Here is a 24,343-nt window from a genome sequence, read left to right on the forward strand (position 1 = left end):
TCCGGGTTTCTTTTGTTTGTTTTTTTGCAGGGGGGAAGGCAGGGCAATTGGAGTTAAGTGACTTGCCCAAGGTCACGCAGCTAGTAAGTGGGTCAAGTGTCTGAGGTCGGATTTGAACCCAGGTCCTCCCGACTTCAGGGCCGATGCTCTACTCACTGCACCGCCTGGCTGCCCCTGCCTTTCCATTTTCACTTTCAGCTGCTCCTGTGAAACCTACAGATATTCTGGTTTTCCAAAGTCCAGGTGCGGGATAAATCGGGCTAGGACAGTGGGGGGAGGGGGAGGGGAGAGGTGGAAGTTGGGGAGGAGGGGGGGGAAGGGGAAGGCGGGGCTCAGTTGCCCCCAAGGTCCCTTCCCTCTCTAATTAGAAGGTGCCAGGCAAGATGACAGGTGGAGGGCCACACTCTGGACTCCCACCTCCGGCATTTATTAGCTGATGTTGCTTGACCCTGGCCACATTACTCCCTTTCTCTGGGCCTCAGTGTCCCCACCTGTCAAATGGGAGGGAAGCTGGGTCCAGAGGGCCCCTGAAACGCCTTCCAGCTCTGTATTGATGAGCCTGTGGGCCTGTCTAAGAAGCCACTTCCCCTCCCTGAGCCTCAGTTTCGCCAACTGTAAAATGAGGAGGTGGGGTGGCGCACTGATGACGTCAGACCTCGGCCGGCTCGCGGCTGAGGGCAAGGGCAGGGGAAGGTTGGGGGATGGGGGACCCGCTGACAGTTAAACAGCCGTCGCGCGCTCGCCGAGAAGCTGCGGCTGCGCAGGGAGCGCGCGACGCCTGCCCCGCCCTCATCCCCATGGAAACGGAGGGGATAGCAAATCAGCTAGGACCTTCTCGGCCACGCCCCTCCGCTCCCGCGGATCCCGGAGTCCTGGCAACGGCGGCGCCTGCGGGCTGGGGCCCAGGCCGGGCCGGGGGAGATGCCTTGCCCAACAGGGCCGGCGCCATGCTCAAGGCCAAGATCCTGTTCGTGGGGCCTTGTGAGGTGGGCGCGGCGGCGGCGGCGGCGTGGGGGAGGGGGTGGCCCGCGTGCTGAATCTCCCTCGGGAAACGCGTAGAACTTGGGTGGGGGGGAACCACATCTCGGGTCCCTCCATCCTACCTTGGGGCGGCTCCGCCGGTTTAGGGTCTGGAAGGAGGCTCCCGGGCAGAGGCCGGGGGATGCAGCCCTCGTTCCCGGAGGCCCAGGGCGGGGCGGGGACCCGGGATCCCAGAAGCCACGTAGTCCAACCCCCTCCTCCGCCGAACGTGGAGACTGAGGCTTAGGGAGGTGAGGGGCCCTCAGAGACCGTGGGATGGTGGGTTTGGAGCGGAGAGAGACCTCGGGGATGGTGTGGCCTCTTAAGACTCCGCTTAACTTCCCAAAAGATGAAGCCCCTGCGTCCGGGATGACCTGCCCCCCCAGGCCGCCCCCTTGTTAGACCCAGAGAGGCCCAATGGAGCGCTGACCCCAGTGTCCCCTGAGACAAGGACTCCGAGGGCCCCTCCCCCTCCCGACCTTGAGTTTATAAGGGACACACAGTAGTGATCAGGGCCCCAGCACCCGAAGGCACCGATCCTGGGGCTGGGAGGAAGTTAGGGAGCACCGATGGAGCCTCAGGAGCCAACCAGTCCATCCTTTTACTGTTGGGGAAACTGAGGCCGAGTGAAGTGATGTAGCCGGTTGTAATGGGGATTTCTTGTTGAGAATGTGTTGGACCACAAGTCAGTTCGGGGCCATACGGAGCCCACAGAGCCCGACCATCAACAGGACTAAATCCAGATGCTCTCACCCTGCACAGAGCGGAAAGACGGTCCTGGCCAACTTCCTGACAGAGTCCTCGGACATCACAGAGTACAACCCAACCCAGGGTGTGAGGTGAGTTGAGCCCCACCGTCCTCACCGCCTGGGGTGCTGGGCCAGCATCAGACCTGTCACCTCCAAAACACGCTTGTGTTTGCAGGATCCTGGAGTTTGAGAACCCCCAAGTGACCAGCAACACCAAAGGAACGGGCTGTGAGTTTGAGCTGTGGGATTGTGGAGGAGACACCAAGTAAGTGCTTCCAGGGGAGAGAGAGTGTGTGTGTGTGTTCCATTCACGTCCAACCCTTCATGACCCCCATTTGGGGTTTTCTTAGCAAAGCCACTGGAGTGGTTTACTGTTTCCTTCTCTAGCTCATCTTATAGATGAGGCAGAGGGTGAAGTGACTTGCCCAGGGTCACACAGCTAGTAAGTGTCTCAGGCTGCATTTGAACTGTGCAGGTGAGTCTTCTGATTCCAAACCCAGTTCACAACCCCATGTGTCCCCAAACTGCCCCGTGTGTGTTTACATGGAGGCCTATAAAAATGGCCTTCTCTAAATGTGGTTTGTGCCCTTAAGCCACATTTACAATCTCTCTTCTTGGTCTTTGTGGCCCAAGACCAAGCATATTCATCACCGTACAAATGAGACATTAAAAGAAGTATCCCCACCCTGACAGGGCTTCTTTCCTTCTCTGCAGGTTTGAATCATGCTGGCCCGCCCTCATGAAGGACTCCCATGGAGTGGTGATCATCTTCAATGCTGATATCCCCAGCCACCTGAAGGAGATTGAAATGTGGCATTCTTGCTTTGTGCAGCAGCAGCTGTTACAAGACAATCAGTGTCTCTTAATTGCACACCATAAACCAGGCTCTGGAGGGGACAAGGGCAACTTGTCTTTGGGTAAGGAGCCCCAAAATGCTTATTTTAAATAGATTTTTAGTTCTTTTCACATATTTTCTCGGTAATCCCTTATTTTTTTTTTGAGAGCTTCTCACAGTGCCTTATGTTTGTCAGATTGACCTGGATCTGATTCTTTTAGTCTTGTGGTCCTTGCTTGCAGTCTTCTTCATTGACCATGGTTCCTTTGCTATCTATCTAAAAACTTATTGTTTGAACATATCTATCAGAACATTTAAAGACCACCTCATCCAACCCATTTATATAGATGAGAAAACTGAGGCCCAGAGAGACTGAAGTCATTTTGATAATCCAGAAGTACAAAAAAAATTTGACACCATCCCTAATACTGATTGAGTGCCACCTTGTGTAGGGAATTTTATGTAAGGTATGGTCTTGTTATGCATGCTGGGGTATCAATTTACTTGAAGAACTGGACATATTACAAACACAGAGATAAAAGGTGAGTGATCAGACCTGAGATTTCACTGGTTTTGGGAAATCAGGTCAGCAAACTCTCTCTCAGAGTTTCCAGGAGCTTGCCCAGGGTCACAGGGCTTGCATGTCTAAAAAGCCAGATAGGACCTCCCATCTTCCTGGCGTTCCCCACTGAAGCACACTGCTGAACAGAAATAAGAGAAAAAAGGAACCCTAAAATGAAGAACATTTAATTACTATACTAATGTCATTCATTATCATTTTAGGCCTGTTAGTTGAAACTAGTCCCGAACTATGCAATGAAAATGTTTCTCTAGGTTCCATCCTGCCAAAGTTTTGTTTTTTTCATGATCTGTCAAGAAAATTTAATGAGCTTTTGTTCATTGGTTGAAGACAAGTAATGGCATTAGGCATTTCCTTTCAATCTCCTTTCTTCATTGTGACAAAGTCAGATAAGCTAATTAACATTTTTAAAAGCTTATTTAAAAAATAATTTATTTCAAGAAAACCCCCCCAGTCAGCCCTGTGACTTATGTATCACGGAGGTGTTACTGGGGAAGTTACCATAATTGCCTGTATCTATTGCTTCTTGGACAGCTAGGTGGCAAAGTGGATAAGAGCACCGGACTTGGAATGCGGAAGGCTCATCTTTATGAGTTCAGATTCAGCCTCAGATACTTCCTAGTGTGACCCTGGTCAAGTCACTTAACCCTGCTTGCCTTAGTTTCCTCATTTGTAAAATGAGCTGGAGAGGGGAATGGCAAACTACTCCAGTGTCTCTGCCAAGAAAACCCCGCATGGGGCCATGGAGAGTCAGACATGACTAAAAATGAGTGAACAACAAAAATGGCTCTTCGTAAATGTCTGAATCATCTAATCAAACTGAAAATCTGTCTATTAACATTTATTATGTACCTACTGTGTGCCAGGTACAAAATATGTTTTAAGGGATTTTATCCTACATCAAAGGGAATGGGATCTGTAGTTGGTAAAATAGCACCAGGTAGTGGGTCGGAGGTGGGGCTGTGAAACCCATGGTCCTCCTGAACAGACTTTAAATACCATTTCATTTTGCAACATTAGAAAATGCCAGAAACTGGTTCTTTCAGAGCCACTCACAGGACTAAGAGCTTCAGTGGATCCCATCTCTCTCCTCGCCCCACCCCCCTGCTCAGTGGTTTCCTCCTCCAAACCGGGCCTGCTCTGGTCCAGTGTCCTCAAGGGCATATCTGAGCAGATCTCTCCCTCAGTAGATTCCAGTTGCTCCCTCTCACCGTCAGCATGAAAGAAACTACCCTGTGGGGTTTTTAAAGCCCCTCACCACCGACCCGGCCTCTAGTTCCATCCTGATGGCCCTTGGTTGCCTTTCCTGCCCTCTGCACTCCTCACACATGGGGCGCTTTGCTTCCCATCACTGAGCCTCGGCATGGCAGCACTTCCTGCCTGGGCACACATTCCCTCTTCCCCTAGATTCCGAATCCCTGATTTCTTTGGAAACTCAGTGCATACACCTCAGTCCCCCATCCTGACTGCCCTCCCTCCTCGACCATCTTGTGCTTATTTGTATCCAGGCTCTTTATATTTATCCTGTTTGTGCTTGTAGGTGTCCTTGTCTCCCCCGTTAGAGTAGGGGCTTTCACTCAGTGTGCTAGGCACCTCACACAGGGCCTGGCACATAGTGGGTGCTTTAATAAAGGATTGATATGCTTCTGTTCCTATTTTCAAAAATTGCTTTGAAGCTCTGCGTGTAATGATCCCTTCCTGTTTCACCGTATAGCTGCACCTCTGAACAAACTGAAACTGGTTCACTCCAACCTGGAGGAGGAACCTGAGGAGATCCGGATGGAATTCATCAAGTACCTGAAAAGTATAGTCAGCTCGGTGTCTGAGAGCAGGGATCGGGAGGAGATGTCAATCATCACCTAACTTGACAGCCATTCATTATTCACACGAGAGTCTTTTTACAGCTTTGAACTACTCGTCTTCATCTTGGACACTTGTGAAATCACCCTCTGGCCCAGATCAAGTCTGAAATCTCTTTTGAGGGCACCGATCTTTTTTTTTTTTTTTTTTTTTGGTGATCAAACGAGATCTGCCAAGAGGTGCCATTGATTCTCTGGGTACCGACTGTGCTTTTTGGTTTCAAGAACCCGGTTGGTGAATTTGTCTGCTTCTGATATTGTCAGAAACCTGTAAAAGCAGGCTCAGTTTTGTTTGTTTAGTTTTGTTTCTTCTGAAAATGTTACTGGTATTGCATAGGGATCAATCTGTCCCTCCAGACAGTTATTGTTGGTATATAATAATCAAATGTGTTGTCTTCTCAGTAATAAGTGTAATGGAATGTTTATTTTTATATGGAATTCCATAATGTTAGGAAAACTATGCTAAATTGATTGGGGGCTTAAAGGCCAGTTTATATAAATAGACTTTCATAAACATCTGGGCATTTTCATCCATATCAAATTTGTGCGGATGTTATGTTTTCATATCACCTCATTTGTAAAAAATGCTAAAGGATTAATATTAAAAGGTTATAAAGGCATGTGGCTTTCAATTCATTGAATAAGCAAATTTATTTTCATGTTTTTAAATGGATTTTCATTTTTCTCTACAGCCTTCATAATCATTTTAAATTTTGTCATATGTTACCCATCAGAAATAAACTTTCAATACCTACAGCTTGAAACTATAACTCAGCTCGTGTGTGTGTGTATGTGCGTGTGTGTGTGTATAGACACATCTATACATATAAACAGACACATGCACTTATATATCTCCTATATATGTATTTTGAAGTGAAAACAGGAAAGAGGAATGACTGTCTCTCAGCCTCAGTTTCCTTATCAGTAAAATGAGGATCATAGTACTACAAAACAGGGTATTTGTGAGGCTCAAATGAGATAACATATAAAGATCAAATGAGAATATATATATATACACACATATACACATATATATAAAGCACTTCACAAAACTTAAATGTGTCACACATGTTAATTATTGATAAATGTGAAGACAGCTAATCAAACATTAAGTACCTTCTATGTGCCAGGCATATATTTTATCCTTAAGATTAGGTTGAGATGGAAATGTGGGAAATCACATCTCTACCACCAGCCGTGTCTTTGCTCCCTCCTTAGTTTCAGACCCACATTCTGTCTCCCTGACAATGCCATCGCCACCATCTCAGATTCTACGTGTCCAAACCCAGACTCACCCTGTTCCTCCCCAAGTTGTCCCTAAGTCATCCTCCGCTGCTTATTTTTGGTTCTTCCATACACATCCCCTATGTACATGTGGCTGCCATGTTCCATGGCTTATGGGACATCTCTTGTAACTTTTGCCCTCTCCCCATTCCCTCTGCCACTACCCTAGTTTAGGCCCTCATTGTCCCTATTTTCATTTATTCAGAAACCATTTTTGACTGTCTACTCTGAATACCCTCAGCCCCAAAGATAAAATAAGGCATATGGTCCCTTTTCTCACAGAACCTGACTAGAAGTAACTTCCTCTCTGGCTCAGATTATAACATCACACCATAAACTCCTGCTTCCAGCTTAAGTTTTCTGAAGCCTTCAGGGCTCTTTGTAACCTCTCTGTTCAAAAGTCTTTAGACTTCCACATTATCTGTCCTATCCCTTAAAGTCCAAACTTCTGTTCAGGGCACTCTGAAATTTGGCCCTGATGCTCCTTTCTAGCTTTACTTCCTGCTACACTCCACACGCCCTATAAGCTGAAGCCCTTCCTGTTTCCACACCTTTGCTCACGTTTGTGCTGCTTAGAGTGCCCTTTCTCTAAATCTCCACTGTCCAGTGCACTCTTCATGGCCCAGCTCAAATGCCTCCACCGTCACGAAGCCTTCCATGTGTGGCGAGCGAAAGACGAATGAGTAAGGAAATAGGTTTGAGTTTCTGAGCATTTCGATTTGTTAAACAGTGCATGCTGATTGTCCAACAAATCAGCACTAGTAGCCTTCCTCAGCTTAGGGCTGGACCCCAGATACAGGGGGAGGCAAATTTTTATACATTAAAAGCAAGACCAACTAATTGAAAGGAAACGACACAACACTAGGTAACCTGATTTCTAGCCGGAGGGAAGATTAAGGACTTCCTAGCTGGGAGGCGGGGAGCAAACAGATTCAATTCCCTGACGTAAAAAAGAGGTGCCCCGCTCTCCCCAAGAGTCTGTAAACAATCAAAGGAACATGGAAACAATAACCAATCAGTACAGGACAGGTTTTCAGATAAGGCATATGGGTTGCTTGAGATTATGAGAAAACTTACATTACTGTGGCTCTCACATAACCTATATCTTTAGTTAAGGGTCTCTAACAGGTGGAGGTGGTCCAGCTTCCCAGCCATTCAGGGCTAGGTTCAAACAACAGAATAAGGTTTTTTCTCAATTTCAACAATTGATTAAAGTTTTCTCAGGAGACAGGAGTTGGACTAAATCCCTAACTGAGTCAAGATGGAGTGAATGTGGTTCACTCAATTCTCACAATTAGTACTTGCTAAAAAGGAATCTGCTTTTCTCTGAGCACTTAGGATCCTAGATCCAGAGCTGGGTGGGAGCTTAGGGTCCATCCAATCCAGATGTTAGAGATGAGGGAATGGGCCCAAGGATGTTTAGTAACATACCTGGGTCACAGGGGTAGCGGCAGAAGCAGGATTCAAGTTCAGTCCAGAGCATAGTGCTCTTTCCCTGGGTCCTGCCCTTTATCTCATGGCGTGCCTACCTTCCATCTTCAGTATCAGTTATTTGTGTCGTATCATAGCTCCCCTCTTAGACAGGAAATATTTTTGGAGGCAGGGGCTATTTTTTATTTGGCTTTGCTTCCCCTGAAGTGCTTTCCATATGGCAGGCATTTCAAGTATTTGGTGAATGAAATCTCAGATCCCATTTTTTTTGAAGATTGTGGCCTTCATCCTTCAGTCATTGCATTGTTCAAAGTAGGTGTGATGAGTAGAGCCAGGCCTTAATTATGCACACATGGTAAGATGTTTATGCCAGGTTAACTTGCCCCTGCCACCCAACCCATTTGGAATCATCTGTTGGGGTGTATTCAGGATGTTTTTGCCCAAGCTCAAGAATCCTGCATCCTCCCTGCCACATAGTAGGCCCTCAATAGATGCTTATCGCTCAATTGCTGCTTGATTAAACAATGCAATTAAGTTAAGCTTTTGGCTACCCTTCAGCCTCCCTCCCACTTTGGGATGAACGAATTTGGCGAGGTGGGAGATAGCACCTATAGAAGGTTTCAGCTGCCAGTCAGATAGAAATGTCCTTAGGGGCCAGCAGCTAAGCAGATGGTCAGGCCTCTGATAGAATCCTATCTGTTTCTGATGTAAAACCATTTCAAAACATTTCAATGACAAGGAGTTTGGCACAAGAACTTTCCTTTCTGGGTCTTCAGTAGCTGTGGCTGAGACAGCTGTAGGAGTCATTGCCAGGCTTCATTGCCATCTGAGTGCTTCTTGGGATGCTGGCTGAGGGCACTGGGCTGGAAGCCTTGGGCTCAGGATCCTGGGCTGTCTCCACTGAGGTCTGAGCGGGGATGATGGTCAAGGCCAGTGGCTGAACTTGCCTGGCACATTCTGCCTTCTGTCTGCTCCCACCCCAAGGTGCCTGGCAGGCTGCTTCAGCTAGGCTGGCTTGCCTGCCCCCTGTATCACAGTTGATAGGGATGGTTGATTCTTCATGGGAGTTGCTTCCCTGGATGGTGGATACCAGGGCTGGGCTAGAAGAAGACCAGTAGCCTGGCATGGGCTGCCACTCCCAGAGTTCCCATGTTTATCTGTCTTTTGGTGGCAGCTAGTCACCAGCTGCTGCTGGTGGGGAAGATGAGCCCCTTCTCCACAAGGATTTCTCTCTTCAGTAATGGGCCTGGGCTGGGAACAGGAGGTCTGGTGGTTTGGAGGACACCACTATTCCCAAGGCTCTTGGGGTCAGGGTCTTGGGCTGTCTCCACCAGAGTCTAAGAGGAGATGACAGTCAAGGTGGTTGATAGCTTTATCTTTATCACCATTTAGATAACTCAGTGGATCAAAGAGCTAAAGAGAATCCCATTTCATGACAAGTGGAGCATATCTTCATCTGTAAATCAGCTTATGGTTGAAATCAAATCCAGAGGAGCGTCATCCATTTGTAACTGGCCATTTTCTTTTGCTGGCTAACGTAGATTTCTCATGATTTGTCGATTGAGCTGACGCTTCAAACACTTACATTCTATTTACAACAACATGGAGAAAAAATTACTATTTTTTGAGTACCACAAGTACAGCAAGCATTGTGTAATCATGGAGGAAAATCTCACCTGTATCTTGAAGACTTATAGTCATGTCAATCAAGGATGACTATGGTTTAAGGGACATGGACAGGGAATGGAAGAAGGTAGCCCAAAAGAAGGTCTTTTTGCTTCTAAGGAGCTGAGACAGAGCACGTAGGTTTAACAACCATCCTAGCAACTTCCATAGCACTCAGGGGCTTCCCAGGATCTAGGTTGCGGGGGGTTCGGAGGATGACAGGAGTGGAAAGGCAGTGGGGCTCTCTACAATTTCGCTGAAAAGGCCTGGAATTTATACTTTTAACATTGCATACACATGACCAAAATGTGAGAATACTTACAAAGAAAGACATAAGTACAAACTATGGAATACATGAAATATGTTAGTGCTGAGTCCGCTGTTCGGTCATTTCAGTCATGTCTGACTGTGACCCATTCAGGGGGTTTTCTTGGCAAAGATACTGGAAAGGTTTGCCATTTCCTTTTCCAGATCATTTGACAGGTGAGGAAACTGAGGGAAATGGGGTGAAATAACCCCAGGGTCACACAGCAAGTAATTGTCTGAAGCCAGATTTGAATTCAGAAAAATGAGTCTTCCTGAGTCCAGACCTAGTGCTCTATTAATCATAGGATCATGGATCCAGAGCAAGAAAGAACCCCAGAGGCCACCGAGTCCAATCTTCTCATTTTTCAGATGAGAAAGCTGTAATCCAGGGAAGGGAAAAGACTTGCCCACAGTCACACAGATCATTAACATCAGAGGGAGAGGCTGAGCCAGGCCACCTGTGTGCTGCCATCCCCAACTGTGTTCCCGCCAGAGAAGAAGCCTACATGATTCCTTCCAGAATCAATTTCTCTCTTCTCCTATTGGCCATCTTGGATGTTTATAAGCTTAGAAAGTATTTATCTTGCAATGTTTAATAAAAACACACCTGCCCATGCTATTGGTCAGACTTTGTGGTTATTTAAAAATTAACTAAGCCAAGTCTTTTCACGCTTGCAGAAATGAAGAAACAGTTATTTCAAAATGATTAATTCCTATATATGTAGGAGATGTCAACATCATCATAGTCTGCGGTGGGCTCAACATAACCAGAAAAAGAAACTTTCTTTTTCATGATAGTTGAATAAGGTTGCTGGCTTTCATTTTCCTGGGGATCTGTAAAGCAGAAAAAAAGATCCTTAGTAGTTATATCTGATGTCCAAAGGCACCTTCCTGACCATGAATTAATAGTTATATGAGCTAGGGTTTATTTCAGTGATTTTTACTCTTCTAGTGAGCTAGATCAGTATTCTGATCCCCATTTTATTAGTCAAATTTAAGCATATATACACAACATATACATGTATACATACACACATGTTGGTATCCATATATGTGTGTGTATACAGGCTGACTTAGCCGTACTGTGAGTTTGTCTTTGGGGAGACCCCAGCAGGGGGTTGGAGAGGTTTGGGGATGGCGAGGCTCCAGGTTGTAATATTGTGTGTGGAATGTTTTAGTCCTGTGATAGATGATAAATGGCTTGCGGGATATGGTTCTCTGGTGTCTGAATAAATGGTTTACTTCTTCCACCTTCTAGGTGAAGTCTCATATACTTTGCGATACAGAAATACATACGCATATTCACAATTATCATTGATGTTGTGTTTATTGACTTACTGTTTCATTTGGTGACTAGAAGGATGGAATTGCAAGGTATAAGATCTCTATTTAGAGGTAGAAGGGCTTTAGAAGAAGAAATGGTTGTCCCAGGATGGGAGGATGTAACTTATTGCTCCCTTACAAAGGAATAGTCTAAGGGCACTGGTCTCTGTGAGGACTGGAAGTAGAAGCTACAGAGTGGAGGACCTAGGGATTTGGAGCAATGTCTCAGAGAGGTTACTATTGAGCCAGGAATGGGGATCCCAAGAGCAATCTCTAGATGAGGCTGGATTTTACTCACAGCCTATCATGTTGTATGTGAACACAGAGACAGATCATAGGAGAGAGAGCTCAGGCTCAGACAGTTACTGAAACGTCTGAGAATACTTCTCCTATACCACAGCAAGATGGAGAACCGCAGGTGGTGGAACAGCAGGAAGCTAACAGCCTTGTTGTAAATTCAGCTAGAAGGCACAGGGAGCCAAGGAGGTCAAGAGTGCACCTCAGTTCAGCTAAGGTTGAGCCTAGCAGGCCGTCTGGTTACCATGGTAACAGGGGCAGAGACTATAGTCAGGAGGATACAATGTCAGAATCTCAGGCGCAAGGTGATACTTTGTCGCATGGCACTTCTCACAGAGAGAGTAAGACATTGTTACACTCTCAAACAGAAATGTGCTCCATACAGCAAAGGAGATAGGAAACACATCATCATACTCAGTTTAGGGAGATTTTGGAAGATTTCACACAGCAGGAAATCACAGATATCTTGAGTAGGTTCACCCAGAGAATGGGAGAATTGTTAATATCTTGGATGGTGAGAATCAGTGATGAAGGGTCTGCAGAAGTGTCTGTAGATTCTGTGGATTGTATGAGATTCATAAGTATTAGTCAGAATGCTTTTGTACAACAAGCTTTTAGGGAATATCATTCACAAAGAACTAACCAAATAATCAATTTGTTGGCTTTGGCTGCAAAAGACTGTGAAGAGGAATATCCTGCTGATACTATGTGGCCTACTGTAGATAGACGCTGGTATTCAATTAGGGACTGTACGAGAAAGTTAAAGGAAGAGGTAATGAAGACTGCTATTATGTTAGGGAACACCAAAGTTTATTATGAAACTCCCTTGGGAGTCTCTCATAGGAATTTGACCAGTAAGACAGCACCCCCCACTTATAAACATGTAATTCTGACTTTGCTGATTGCAGAAGTAGGGAGCCCTCTTTCAGAGGTGCTGGATAAGATTTTACAGTTAAGTGACTTAGGAGACTGGGGAATTAATAAATTTCCTTGGGAAAGAAGGGTACAAAACCAACAGATTCAATGTTGGAATAGAATGATAAGGAAAGAAACATTTACCTCTCTATTGAAAGCAAGGGTAGATTTTAGAAGAATAGATATTATGCCAACTAATGAGCTATACACAATGTACCAAGATAAGGGACTTAATAGCAAACCAAATAGAGAAGTAAGAACTGGCCCTACAAATCCTACAGATCTTGAACCCTTGTATCCAAGTGAGTCACACCTTCAAGGAGACTAAGAAATAGGCTGAGCCCCAGCTCAGCTTAAAGAAACACAGAGATGGAACTACAGATCCCATATTAATCTGACTATATATTGGAAGAATGGATCAAATACTGAAACTAGGGTATTGATAGACACTGGGGCAGAGACCAGCTTGATTTATGGAAACCCTGACAAATTTAGGCATGGAACTCCTATTACCATGACAGGACTAGGAAGGGCTGAAATATCAGCCAGACAAGTGAAACTAATGATGAAAATTGGACAATTGCCTAAGAAAGAATATACCATGGTCATTGTACCCATTCCTGAATACATCGTTGGAATAGATATATTGAAAGGCATGACTCTGAATTTGCCTGAAGGGAGATATCAACTTGCAGTAAGGAAGATAGGAATTAACACAGTTTTGGTGGGAAAAGTAAAGATGGACCCAATCACTTTACCTGAACCTTCTAAAGTAATTACTTTGAAGCAGTATCATGTGCTAGGTGCGCAAGATGAAATTGCTAACACTGTAAAGGAATATGTTGAAGCAGGAGTGTTTGTCACTACAACCACTCAATGGAATAATATTGTATATCAATATGAAAGTCAGATGGAACATGGAGAATGGTAATAGACTATAGACAATTGAATAAAGTGACTCCACCCTTGTATGCTGCTGTTCCAGATACTGTTACCTTAATAGAAAGGATCCACAAATATGATGGGACTTGGTACGCAGTTATTGATTTGGCCTCTAAACAATGGGACCAGTTTGCTTTCATGGGGCAGGGCCAACAATACATGCTTGCCACAAGGATATCTGCATAGCCCAACTATTTGTCATAGGATTGTGGCTGAACATTTGCATGAATTAAAGTTACCTGGTCTACAGCTCACCCGCTACATAGATGATATTTTGATACAGGGAAAAACTGTAAAAGAAGTGGAGACAAGTTTGATACTTTTAACTGAGCATATGAAAAGCAAAGGATGGGAAATTAACCCTGCAAAGATTCAAGGACCAGCTCAAATTGTAAAGATTTTGGGTATACAATGGAATAAAGGACTGCAAGAAATTCTCCCACAAGCTCAACAAAAGATTCAAGATTTTCCTATCCCCACCAATAAGAAAGAGGCCCAAAAGTTCATAGAACTACTTGGATATTGGAGGCATCACATTCCACATCTTGGACAAATTTTGAAACCCTTATATAAAATTACCAGGAAAAAATATTGATTTGATTGGGGACTTGAACAGAGTAAAGCTTTTGAAGAAGCTAAAGCTACTATACAACTGTCTCTGGATTTATAGCCTATGCAAAGTGGACTGGTGGAATTACAAGTGACTGTACAAGATGACTATGTGATTGGAGTTTACGGCAGAAACAACAGTCAAAATGTACCCTTAGGATTTTGGTCAAGGAAACTACCTTCATCTGGATTACAATGAACACCTTTTGAAAAGCAGTTGTTAGCTGCATGTTGGGCTTTGGTAGAGACTAAACAACTGACTCTGGGCCATGAAGTGATATTAAGACCTGGAATCCCAATTATGACTTGAGTAATGAGTACCCCAGCATCTCATAGAATTGGACATGCGCAAGAGGCTAGCATGATTAAATGGAAATGGTATATTCAGAATAGATTGAAAACAGGCAAAAGTGGAGTTTCTGCTCTACATGAATCTATAGCAAGCATCGACATTGATGGAAATGACAAATGCTCTGAACCAAAGCAACAGCTGGTCCCATCCTTGGTAAAATGGAATGACAGATATGATGGACTGACTGAAGAACAGAAGAAACATGCATGGTTTACTGATGAGACAGCAAAATGTTTGGGCCATAAAAGACATTGGAAAGCAGTAGCCTATAACCCATTTACTAAGAGAACTTTGGAAAGTACTGGGATAGGTAGAAATAGTCAATATGCTGAACTTATGGCAGTACATCAAGTTATTAAGACAGAAAAAGGAGGACAATGTGATATATTCACTGATTCATGGGCAGTAGCTAATGGGTTAGCTACATGGATGTCAATGTGGAAAAACCAAAATTGGGAAATTCATGGTAAACAAGTTTGGGGCAAAGAACTATGGGAAGATATATGGGACATGTCTTTGGTTACTAATTTGTCAGTTTTTCATGTAGATGCTCACGTGCCCCTCACTACGCCAGAACATAAGTACAATGCACATGCTGATTGACTAGCAAAGATTGCCACTGAATATATCGTCCCTACTTTGACACCAACTGATGATCCAGTACTAGCAAAATGGGTCCACCAAACAGCTGGACATTTAGGGGTCCAGGCCACACACCGGTAGGCACAAGATCGAGGTATTAGTATCTATTATTCCTTGTTAAAGCAAGTAACAGAGGAATGGCATATATGTCAATTGGAAAAGGAACAAACTGTTCCCCAGGTAGTAACTGGAGAAAAAGCACGGGGAAAAGTTTCAGCCCAGATATGGCGGATTGATTATATTGGACCACTACCCCATGATAAAGGATGTAAATTTATATGTACTTGTGTTGACACCTATTCAGGTGTACTAGTGGCTTGTCCTTACAAGAATGCAACCTGGAAAAACACCTGTAAAACTCTAGATATTTTAAGTCTATATTATGGAACCCCAATGCAGATTCAGAGTGACATTGGGTCACATTTCAAAGGTAATGAGATGAAAAGATATTGTGTATTGAACAACATAGAGTGAATATATCATATTCCATATTATCTCCAAGCACCAGCCTGATAAAAAGAATGAATGGATTGTTAAAAGAACAGTTAAGAAAGTTAAGTTCTAACAATTCATATCAACACTGGAAGGATAATTTGATCACTGCTTTACGTAATTTGAATAACAGACCATTAGGAGGAAGTACACCTCTGGCCAGAATGATGACCCTGAATCTGCAAATTAGAAAACATCAAACTCGTAAGATCTGAAATATTGAGTATTGGACTGTGAGGGAAGATGTCCCACCACCATATCTAGGAATACCTGGTTCAGCAGGATATGATTTACATTGTTTAGAAAACTTGTGGTTGAATAGAAAAGAGATAAGAAAAATCTCTACTGGGATATGTATGAGAATCCCTAAGAATCACTTTGGATGGATATTACCTAAACCAGGATTAGCAGCTCAAGGAATATATGTATTGGCTGGAGTGATAGATTGCAGTTATCAAGGAGAAATTATTGTGACACTCCAGAATTTAGGTGAAGAACCTATATGGTTGTCTAAAAATGGTAGAATAGTTCAATTGATTATTATTCCTTGTGAAACAATACCCTTTGTGAAAACTGACCCTTCTTCCAAAATAACCATCAGAGGAAAGTGATAGAATAAAATTGGGAGCCAAAGTATGGGTAAAACGAAAGCCAGACGATGTTCCAAAGGCTGCAGAAATTATAGTACATGGGAAAGATAATACTGTAAAAGTAGTCTACCCAGGAGAAAATGATTATGAAATTGTACCAAAGAACTGACCTCTTGAATAGGACTCTTAATCTCTTGGGGCATGGACAGCTCTATGTCCAATTTCAGCAGGAAGAAGCTTTGGAGGATGAGACCTTTGCCCCTTACCCTGAGATTTTGAGCCCCATTCGTTCAAGGGGGGAATGAAGACCCTGTTGTATATACTTCTCTTATGCTATCCCTGTTATATTGTTGTGTAAAATTCTGTTTACACCATTTATCCCAGAATGCCCATTACCCTCTGTAATAGATAAGAAAGACCTTGGGGCCAAATGTAGTAGCAATTAGATTTGAAGATCTTTCCTGCCCATTAATAGGCCATGTAATCTGTTTATGTCACAGGAAGCCCAAGACACATGTCACAGGAAATGCTGAGAGAAAGAGAGAGAGAGAGAGAGAGAGAGAGCAGTTATGGCTGCTAATGGCATGATCTGGAGGGAGATGGACAGAGCATGGGGGTTAGTGGGAATGATGTGGCAAAGGAGACTGTGGAATGTTCAGACTCATGATCCAAAGAGGAGAATCAGGAGAGATCAGTGTCACAGATGTCCAGAGAAAAGGATCTTCTCCTGGCTTTCTTCAGCTTCTCAGCTAAGAAACTAAAATCCCACCTTCTGCACGAAGCCTCCCCCAGTCTCCTCAACCTAGTGCCTGCCCTCTGAGTTAATCTCCAATGTATCCATCTATATCTTGTTTGTGTGTAGTCATTTGTATGTTGTCTCTCCAATTAAATCCTCACTTAAATCCAAGTCACTCGCATGTCATGGCATCACCTCCCTGATGTCATGGTCCTCTTTGAGAACAAAGGACAAACAGCAACAACAACAAAACAACAACCCCAATTAGACCATGAGCTCCTTGAGGAGATGAACTGTTTCTTCGCTTAGCATTAGCACATAGTAGGTGCCTAACAAATGGTTATTGACCTGATGAGTCTTCATCCTTGTATAATAATTGCAAATTCTAGATGAATTAATTATCCCAACTGGAATGAAACTATCATTAATAAATCATACTTACGGTAATTAACTGTATTTTCTGTAGCTGGAATGTCTCTGGGTGGCAGAGGGGGTAAACTCATGGGTGATTCCTTGATAACATTCCTAAAAATACGCAACTGCTGGTTATTGTTTTATTTATCATCAGTGAATTTAAAGAAAAACTACTGAAAATGTACATAGTTGAAAACAGTAGTTTACTGGTAAATATTTAACAACCAGCTCTACAGAATTAACATTTTCTCTGTTACTTTCAATTTAGATAATTAACAAAACAATAGATCAAACCCTGACATTCACGCTTGGCCCTCAGGAGCTGGTTCGAGCTGGCTCCAGCACAGCCCTGGTTGAAAAATTCAACATCTGAGTGACTTTTAAAATGATTGTTTCTTCTCTCTACTAAATTCTGAATATCTTTTGTAACTAGACCTTCAAACACAATTTCAATGGCCATCTTACATAGAAGGAAATGTGATGCTGAGAGAAAATGGCTGAATTTACAGTCCCAGCTCTAAATCTGTGACCTTCTGCAGCTATAAAACCTTAGAAAGAACTGATGGAAAGATCTGCAAAAGTTCCAGCATCCCCTTCCTGGTCAAAATGACTTCAATCAGAAAAGACCAATAATATGGGCCTACTTTTGCACAGTAGACAGGTTCCTTGACAAATCACCTCTAACAAGTCTCTATATATTATGTATAGTATTACATAGGATATATAGTATAGTATTACATAGTATATAATTCAGGGATGGGGAACCTGCAGCCTTGAGGCCACATGTGGCCCCTTAATAAAAGGATTTGTTCTATAGAATTTGGACTCAGTCAAAAGGCAGCACCCATGGACCTAGAAAGCCCCGTGTAGCCTTGAGGCCACAGGTTCCCCACCCCTGGATAGTATATAGTATATGCAAATACATATACATATACATATATATAGTATATTCTGCATGTAGAATCCTATTTTCCCATTTATTTTTATTATAGAATTGGTGTGTGTTTCTCTGCCCCAAATATTTGATTCAAGACATAAAAATTATACTTAAGAATGTCACTGAGCTAAAGTCAGAAAGGGAAAAAAATAATTCTCTTGATAGAGTATTAATCAGCATTTTCACAACATGAGTGTAAAAAATATGTTCTTGTTATATTTAATGCAATGGTTTGAAGATTAGTAATACCAGCATGAATATGTAGATATGATGAAAAAATGGAGATAGACATCTAAACTCTTTATCAAAATTAACTAGATAAGTAACATCTTATAAGCTGAATCAGACAAATGCTACATTTCACAAATAAGGAACACGTGTGATGTGATATTTCTAGTGGCTTTTTACTCTAGCAAGAGAATGAATCTATTTCATAAGCAGAGTGCTTACTGATGCCAATGAAGAGAGTCACAAAATGACTGAGTTCATAGCCACAGCCTGAGCAGCAAGGTGGCAAAATTGTTAGAAGATAGGGCCTAGAGACAGGAAGATGTGAGTTCAAAGCCAACCTCAGACACTTAGTGGCTTTATGTACCTGGGCGAGTCACTTAACCTCTGTTTGCCTCAGTTTCCTGAACTGTAAAATATAATTATCCCTACCTCATAGGGGTGTTGTGAATCTCAAATGAGATAATTAGGTGTAAATGCCTGGGACATAGTAGGTGCTTAATAAATGCTTGTTCCCTTTCCCTTTCAAATCCTGGCATTGCCACTTAATACCTGTGTGACCTTGGGCAAATTATTTAACTTCTCTCTTCTTTCCTCCTCTATTGGATTAGATGACCTCTCTATAACCAGATGACCAATTCTCTAACTATGATTCTAAAACTAAAGCCCATGTTGTTTGTTGTTGGTTGGTCATTTCAGTCATGTCTGACTCTTTGTGACCCCATTTGGGGTTTTCTTCACAAAGATCCTGGAGTGGTTTGCCATTTCCTTCTCCAGCTCATTTTACAGATGAGGAAACTGAGGCAAGCAGGGTGAAATGACCTGCTCAGGGTCATCTATCTAGTAAGTGTCTGAGGTCAGATTTGAACTCACAAAGATGAGTCTTCCTGACTCCAAGCCCGGTGCTCTATCCACTGCAGCGCCACCTAGCTGCCCTAAAGGCTATAATGAGAGGAGGCAAATGATTCTTAAGATGCAAAAGCAGAAGACTATGTGACCTCTAACCATCCATCCCTACATCTATGATAATAAACACTAATATAAAGGCTTGGGCCGGGGTGGGGGGGAGGGGAGCGGGAAGGCAAACAACTTTAGTGGCTACTTTGGAAAAAAAAACTTACTCATATATCATTTCTTCATTTTTTTTATGGCGTTTCAAAGACCTGGGGATTCTCCAGTTCTTGCCTAAAGAAAGAGCATTTTTATTTATTTAGAAAGAAAAGCAAAGACAATTATTTTGGAATTCATGAAATTCTTAAATCCAAAGATGGGAAAGTTTAAGACAATCGGGAAGATCCAAAATTCTAAGCTGCAAGTGCTGAGATAGGCCAGCTCTAAGGTGGCTCCAGAGTACACAGAGGGCCCGGGCCTAGAGTCAGGAAGACTCAGCTTCCTAAATTCGAATCAGGCCTCATAACACTTACTGGCTGTGTGACCCTGGGCAAGTCACTTACTCTCAGCCTGCCTCAGCTTCCTCATCTGTAAAATGGAAATAATAACAGCTCCTACCTCCATTTTGCAAAGCTTAAGCCAAGCTTTTGATATTCAATAAACCTTCAGCTCAAATCAGATCTTTAGGAACTGCGTCCTTATTCCTAGTTTAGATTTTTAATCTATATCCATTGCTCCTAGTGCTGCCCACGGGGACCAAACTGAATAAATCTAATGCCTCTTTTATATGTTAGCCATTAAAATAATTGAAGGACGTTATTATGCTCCTGCTAAGACTTCTGCTTCTCCAATCTGGTTCTAAATTTCCTTCCCTCATCATGGAGTAGTAAAACAAGAACTTGGTTTGGTTGAGTGACACAAAGAATACCCTTCGTTGAGCTGGGGAGGAAGGATGAAACACCATTTCTTTGGAGGGAGAGTCAGAACCTGGGACACCAGAGTGAGGCCGCTTATGAGAAGGAGACAGGAAGGAGCATGGCCGGATGGGATGTCATCTTGCCCCTGCCTATTTGAACTATTCATTCTTGCCAGTCAGATACTAAGAGCAGTTGTTTCTATGGAAGGATTGCACTCAGCATCATTTCCTTCTAAATTCAGCATCCTCTAAAATTGGTGCCCAAGGTCAAAGCCTCACTCATGCTCCCCTAGTTACCATTCCCCATAAGTATATGCCTGCCCAGCTTTTACCTATCATTTTTCTTTTGAATAATTATTTCAGCATGGGTCCCATCTACCAAGTCTCAGTAATACCTATGCAATCGAATTTGCCCCCTGCATTAGAATCTCCAGTTCATCTTGCTTGTTCCCCCTACTTTGCTGATTTGAAAATGTACAATAAATAAATGAATCATCATTTAAATTGTTTGTATTTAAATCAAATATAATCATAGAAATCTCTCAAAGATACAAAATTAACTTCAGATAAATCACAAGATAGAAAAACCTATCTGCAGATAATCCAAAATGAATTATGTTTTCCTATATGTATCCATGAAGGCAGAAATACTTAACTTCATTTATGCAATACCCAAATAGTCAGGCTGATAAACCATTCAATTCTTTTTTTTGTTTTTACATCCCAGATGTTTCTAGATAATATCCCCTTACTTCAGTATTTTTTGTTTTTAACAAAGAACAGTTAAGTAAAACCAGTTCATACACTGGCCACATATAGACAATGTATGGTATTCCATACCTAGAGTCTTCTGTTTCTCATTTTCTCTCGATCCAAATTACATAGCACCTGACTGTTCTTTCCCTAATTTACATCACCGAGGCCTTTGCTTGTTTTACACCACATCAGTTCATATGAGTTTTTTCATGCTGCTGCCACATCTTCATATTCATCTAAGTTTGAGTCTAAATCTAAATATTGATTTCTAATTAAAATTTAAATATTCAATCAATAAACAAGCTCAAAATGGAATTCAAAGCAATCAGGTTAACAAGCAATGTCTTGATTTTTTTACTTTTTGACTAATTGGTTTGACGTCATGCAACCTTAGGTGGTGCCTCATGCTAGTGAGAGAAAGTAATATATTATTATATTAATAACTATTAATTTGGGATCTACTCTTTTTCCTCTGGTTTGTGTTAAGACCCATCTCCAGAAAAGGTCAGTCAGCCTCTGAAGGGCGTGGCTCAGTGATTGTTGGTTGGGGAGGACCCCATCCAAGTGGGAGACCTACTTTCTGTTTAGAGTATATATAGAATCTAGTCTGGGCAAGCCTTTGAATGGGGAAAAGAACCCCTTGTCCTCCATCCCCTCCATCGGAATTCAGGGCAACTCAATTCATGAAGGAGAAAGCTAGCTGGAAAGGTCCAGAAGAGGGCTTTGCCTGCAGAGATGCCTGGAGACTGCTGAGTCTCATGATCAAGCCGCATTGTCAGCAGGAAGAGCTGAAGACTTTTAGCCCACCTCCTCATTAAATTTCCTCCAATCAGGATTGATCTTCACTTGTCAGAGAGCTCCCTTACAGTAGGGATTTAAGGTGTTTCAGGGTCTCCCTTGGCACTTTTGGTTACCAAGAGAAGCCACTGACCTGTCAATTTACTGATTGCCAGCTAGTCTAATCAATAAATTGATTACTAATTACCCAGAAACTCTGTCTGTTGAGGCTTTAATTCACCTCACTATGGACTCAGAAGTATTATTAATAATAACTCCATGCAAAGTTAAAAGTGCTGAAAATAACCATTAAAGCCAGCCGCAAAGAAAGGACCATCACCCTTCATGGAACTGTCACTCCTCAAATGAACAGCAAATTCTCACTCCTCCCACACGTCTCCAGTAGGACTATTAGTTACCTTCTTTAAGCAGTCTCTTACAGATACAGTACATTACTAGGGCAAGTGTTCCTGAAACAAGGATTATTGTTACAGCCAAGAGGATCCAGAAATTCTCCAGCCACCAGTTCATTGTAATATAACCCTGAGGGGGGAAAAAGACGAGGTTAGAAGTCATGCTGAGGACACAGTTGGGGTGGTGGGGAGGGAGAAATAATTGCCTTGTATTTTGCTCTCCATCAAGCTGTTAACTGGAGCCCAATTGGAGGATGATTTCTTTTTCCCTTTGCAACCTGGTCCCAATGTGTATTTCCGGTCTTGCATTCTGTGATCAGCCAAACTGGACTTCTCTCTGTTCCTCTCACAACACACTCAAATTCCCACCTCCACACATTTGCGTTGGCTGTCCCCTCTGCTCAGAATGCCTGCCCTTCTCACTTCTACTTCATAGAATTCTACTCTTCCTTTAAGACCCAGCTCCAGCTCAACCTTCTACATGGAACTTTTCCTTATCCCCCAACTGCTGATGCCCTTCCCCCCTAACAACGTTGGATTTATTTGCATTTGTTCTATTTTTTTTCCTGCATATTATAAGAGTGGGGTTGATTGATTTACTCAATCATGTTAATCCCATCCCACTTTAAGTCAGTAATGTGATTGCTCAATCTCAACCACTGGCTTTAGCCTAAACAGGAAAAGTCTTTGGAATTGGAGACCCTTTCAAAGAATCATATTCAGATAAGCTGAGGAAACTGTCGTGGACCAGGGTTCGTTTAATTTAATGTTTCTTTTAAAATATGGGGGAAGAAAGGTTTTTAGGGTGAAAACTAGGTAAAAATTAACTATGGGTTAAATGTTATTCTGTCCAAAGAGATTTACATTTTAATGAAGTCAAAGCTTTGCAGTAAAAAATGGTTGAATTTCAGGCCTTCCTTGGCTGCTAAGGGAAGGGTTTGAGAGGCAGTGAGTCCTTCTTTTGTGCCCCCTAAAATCACACCACAGGTAATCACCGGCTTTCCTGATGACTAAATTTAGGCATAATTCTGTTACAGATGAGGAAGGTATAGCTATTTCTAAATCAGGTTATGCTTGGGTAAAGACCCACAACCTGCACATCCTGTCTGAATAAACAGCATTTGAACATTATTAACTGCTGATCCTTTTTAAAAAAAAATAGATTTTTGTTGGTTTTCTGTTTTCATATCACCTAGATTTCCCTCTGTGTCTCTCCTCCTTCCCTGCCCTAGAGACCCAGCCTGTATAACAAAGAGTTTCAAAAGAAAAAAATGAAGAGAAAAACATTCACCAAAATGGTTGAATACAAAGACACTATGTTTCGTGTTCCATACCCACAGACCCTGCCTCTGCAAAAGATCGGAGGCAGACATCTTCTCATCTCGTTTACTTGAGGCCATTGTTTATCTGGATGACATTGCAACATTCTGCAACATTTATTTCTTTTTTGACTCTTGTTCTATCCAGTTAAGCTGCTTTAGTCACAAAGTAGAATGTTTCCCTGGTTCTGCTCACTTCACTTTGCATCAGTTCTAGGCCTAGAGTCAGGAAGAATCATCTTCCTGAGTTCAAATCCGGCCTCAGACAGTTGTGAGACCCTGAACAAGTCACTTCTCCCTATTGGCATCAGTTTCCTCATCTATAAAATGAACTGAAGAAGGAAGGAGCAAGCTACTCCAGTATCTCTGCCAAGAAAACCTCCAATGGGGTCATGGAGAGTTGGACATGACTGAACAATAAGAAGTCACTACTCCTGCCTGGACTTCAGTTTCCTTCTCTGTAAAAAGAGGGAGTGGGGCTAGATAATCTCTAAGGGCCCTTCTAGCTCTAATCTCTATGACTTCAGGATTGTCACATCAAAATTGGTGTCTGTTTTTAAAACTCACTTTTGGCCTTGGGAAGGAAAAAAAAAAGATCCTGTCTCTGATGCCCACTGGCTTTCTGGATAGCCTCAGCATACCAGAAAAACACTGGGGCCAATTTTAGTTTTCAAAAATTCTGCTCCAAAGATTTCAGGATTGGGATCATCAATTTAGAATTGGAAGGAGTCTCAGGGGTCTTCCAGTCCTACTCCCTCATTGTACAAAAGAGGAAACTGAGGTTCAGGGAAGGGTCCAACAGGTACAAAGTGGTAGGGGCAGGATTTGAACCCAGGGACTTCACTCCAGAGTCTGGGTTCTTTCCATGTTGTTCAGTTGTTTATTCAGTCATGGCTGACTCTACCGTTGAAGTTTTCTTTTTTGTTTTGTTTTTTTGGCAGGGCAATTGAGGTTAAATGACTTGCCCAAGGTCATGCAGATAGTACATGTGTCAAGTGTCTGAGGCCAGATTTGAACTCAGGTCCTCCTGACTTCAGGGCTGGTGCTCTACTCACTGCACCACCT

At 42.8% G+C, this 24,343-nt stretch overlaps 2 protein-coding genes across 2 annotated transcripts; one reads left to right on the plus strand and one right to left on the minus strand.

Moving 5' to 3' along the window:
- The first annotated feature begins 805 nt into the window (after positions 1 to 805).
- IFT22 (intraflagellar transport 22) lies at positions 806 to 5,813 on the plus strand. The gene is made up of 5 exons (XM_036765827.1): positions 806 to 986; positions 1,783 to 1,859; positions 1,945 to 2,034; positions 2,484 to 2,686; positions 4,899 to 5,813. The coding sequence occupies exons 1-5, from the start codon at positions 948 to 950 to the stop codon at positions 5,045 to 5,047; spliced, it is 558 nt and encodes a 185-aa protein (XP_036621722.1). The 5' UTR covers positions 806 to 947; the 3' UTR covers positions 5,048 to 5,813.
- A 4,622-nt stretch (positions 5,814 to 10,435) lies between these two features.
- Positions 10,436 to 22,077, minus strand: LOC118856150 (SLP adaptor and CSK interacting membrane protein). Its single transcript, XM_036766271.1, has 4 exons — positions 21,966 to 22,077; positions 19,328 to 19,391; positions 17,070 to 17,152; positions 10,436 to 10,563 (listed from the first exon to the last, which is right to left on the minus strand). The coding sequence occupies exons 1-4, from the start codon at positions 22,075 to 22,077 to the stop codon at positions 10,436 to 10,438; spliced, it is 387 nt and encodes a 128-aa protein (XP_036622166.1).
- Positions 22,078 to 24,343: the final 2,266 nt, after the last annotated feature.

Source organism: Trichosurus vulpecula, chromosome 7 (assembly GCF_011100635.1).
Source record: "Trichosurus vulpecula isolate mTriVul1 chromosome 7, mTriVul1.pri, whole genome shotgun sequence".
Taxonomy (NCBI): Eukaryota; Metazoa; Chordata; class Mammalia; order Diprotodontia; family Phalangeridae; genus Trichosurus; species Trichosurus vulpecula.

Bases quoted from the DNA above. Each gene is read 5' to 3' on its own strand.
- IFT22 (XM_036765827.1), top strand. From the start codon at position 948: ATGCTCAAGGCCAAGATCCTGTTCGTGGGGCCTTGTGAG. The intron at 1,860-1,944 runs GTGAGTTGAGCC...TTGTGTTTGCAG, and splicing joins AACCCAACCCAGGGTGTGAG to GATCCTGGAGTTTGAGAACC. The intron at 2,035-2,483 runs GTAAGTGCTTCC...CCTTCTCTGCAG, and splicing joins GATTGTGGAGGAGACACCAA to GTTTGAATCATGCTGGCCCG.
- LOC118856150 (XM_036766271.1), bottom strand. From the start codon at position 22,077: ATGAACTGGTGGCTGGAGAATTTCTGGATCCTCTTGGCTGTAACAATA. The intron at 19,392-21,965 runs GTAACTAATAGT...CTCTTTCTTTAG, and splicing joins TAAGAGACTGCTTAAAGAAG to GCAAGAACTGGAGAATCCCC. The intron at 10,564-17,069 runs GTAAGTATGATT...TCTGCTTTACAG, and splicing joins AGAAAATACAGTTAATTACC to ATCCCCAGGAAAATGAAAGC.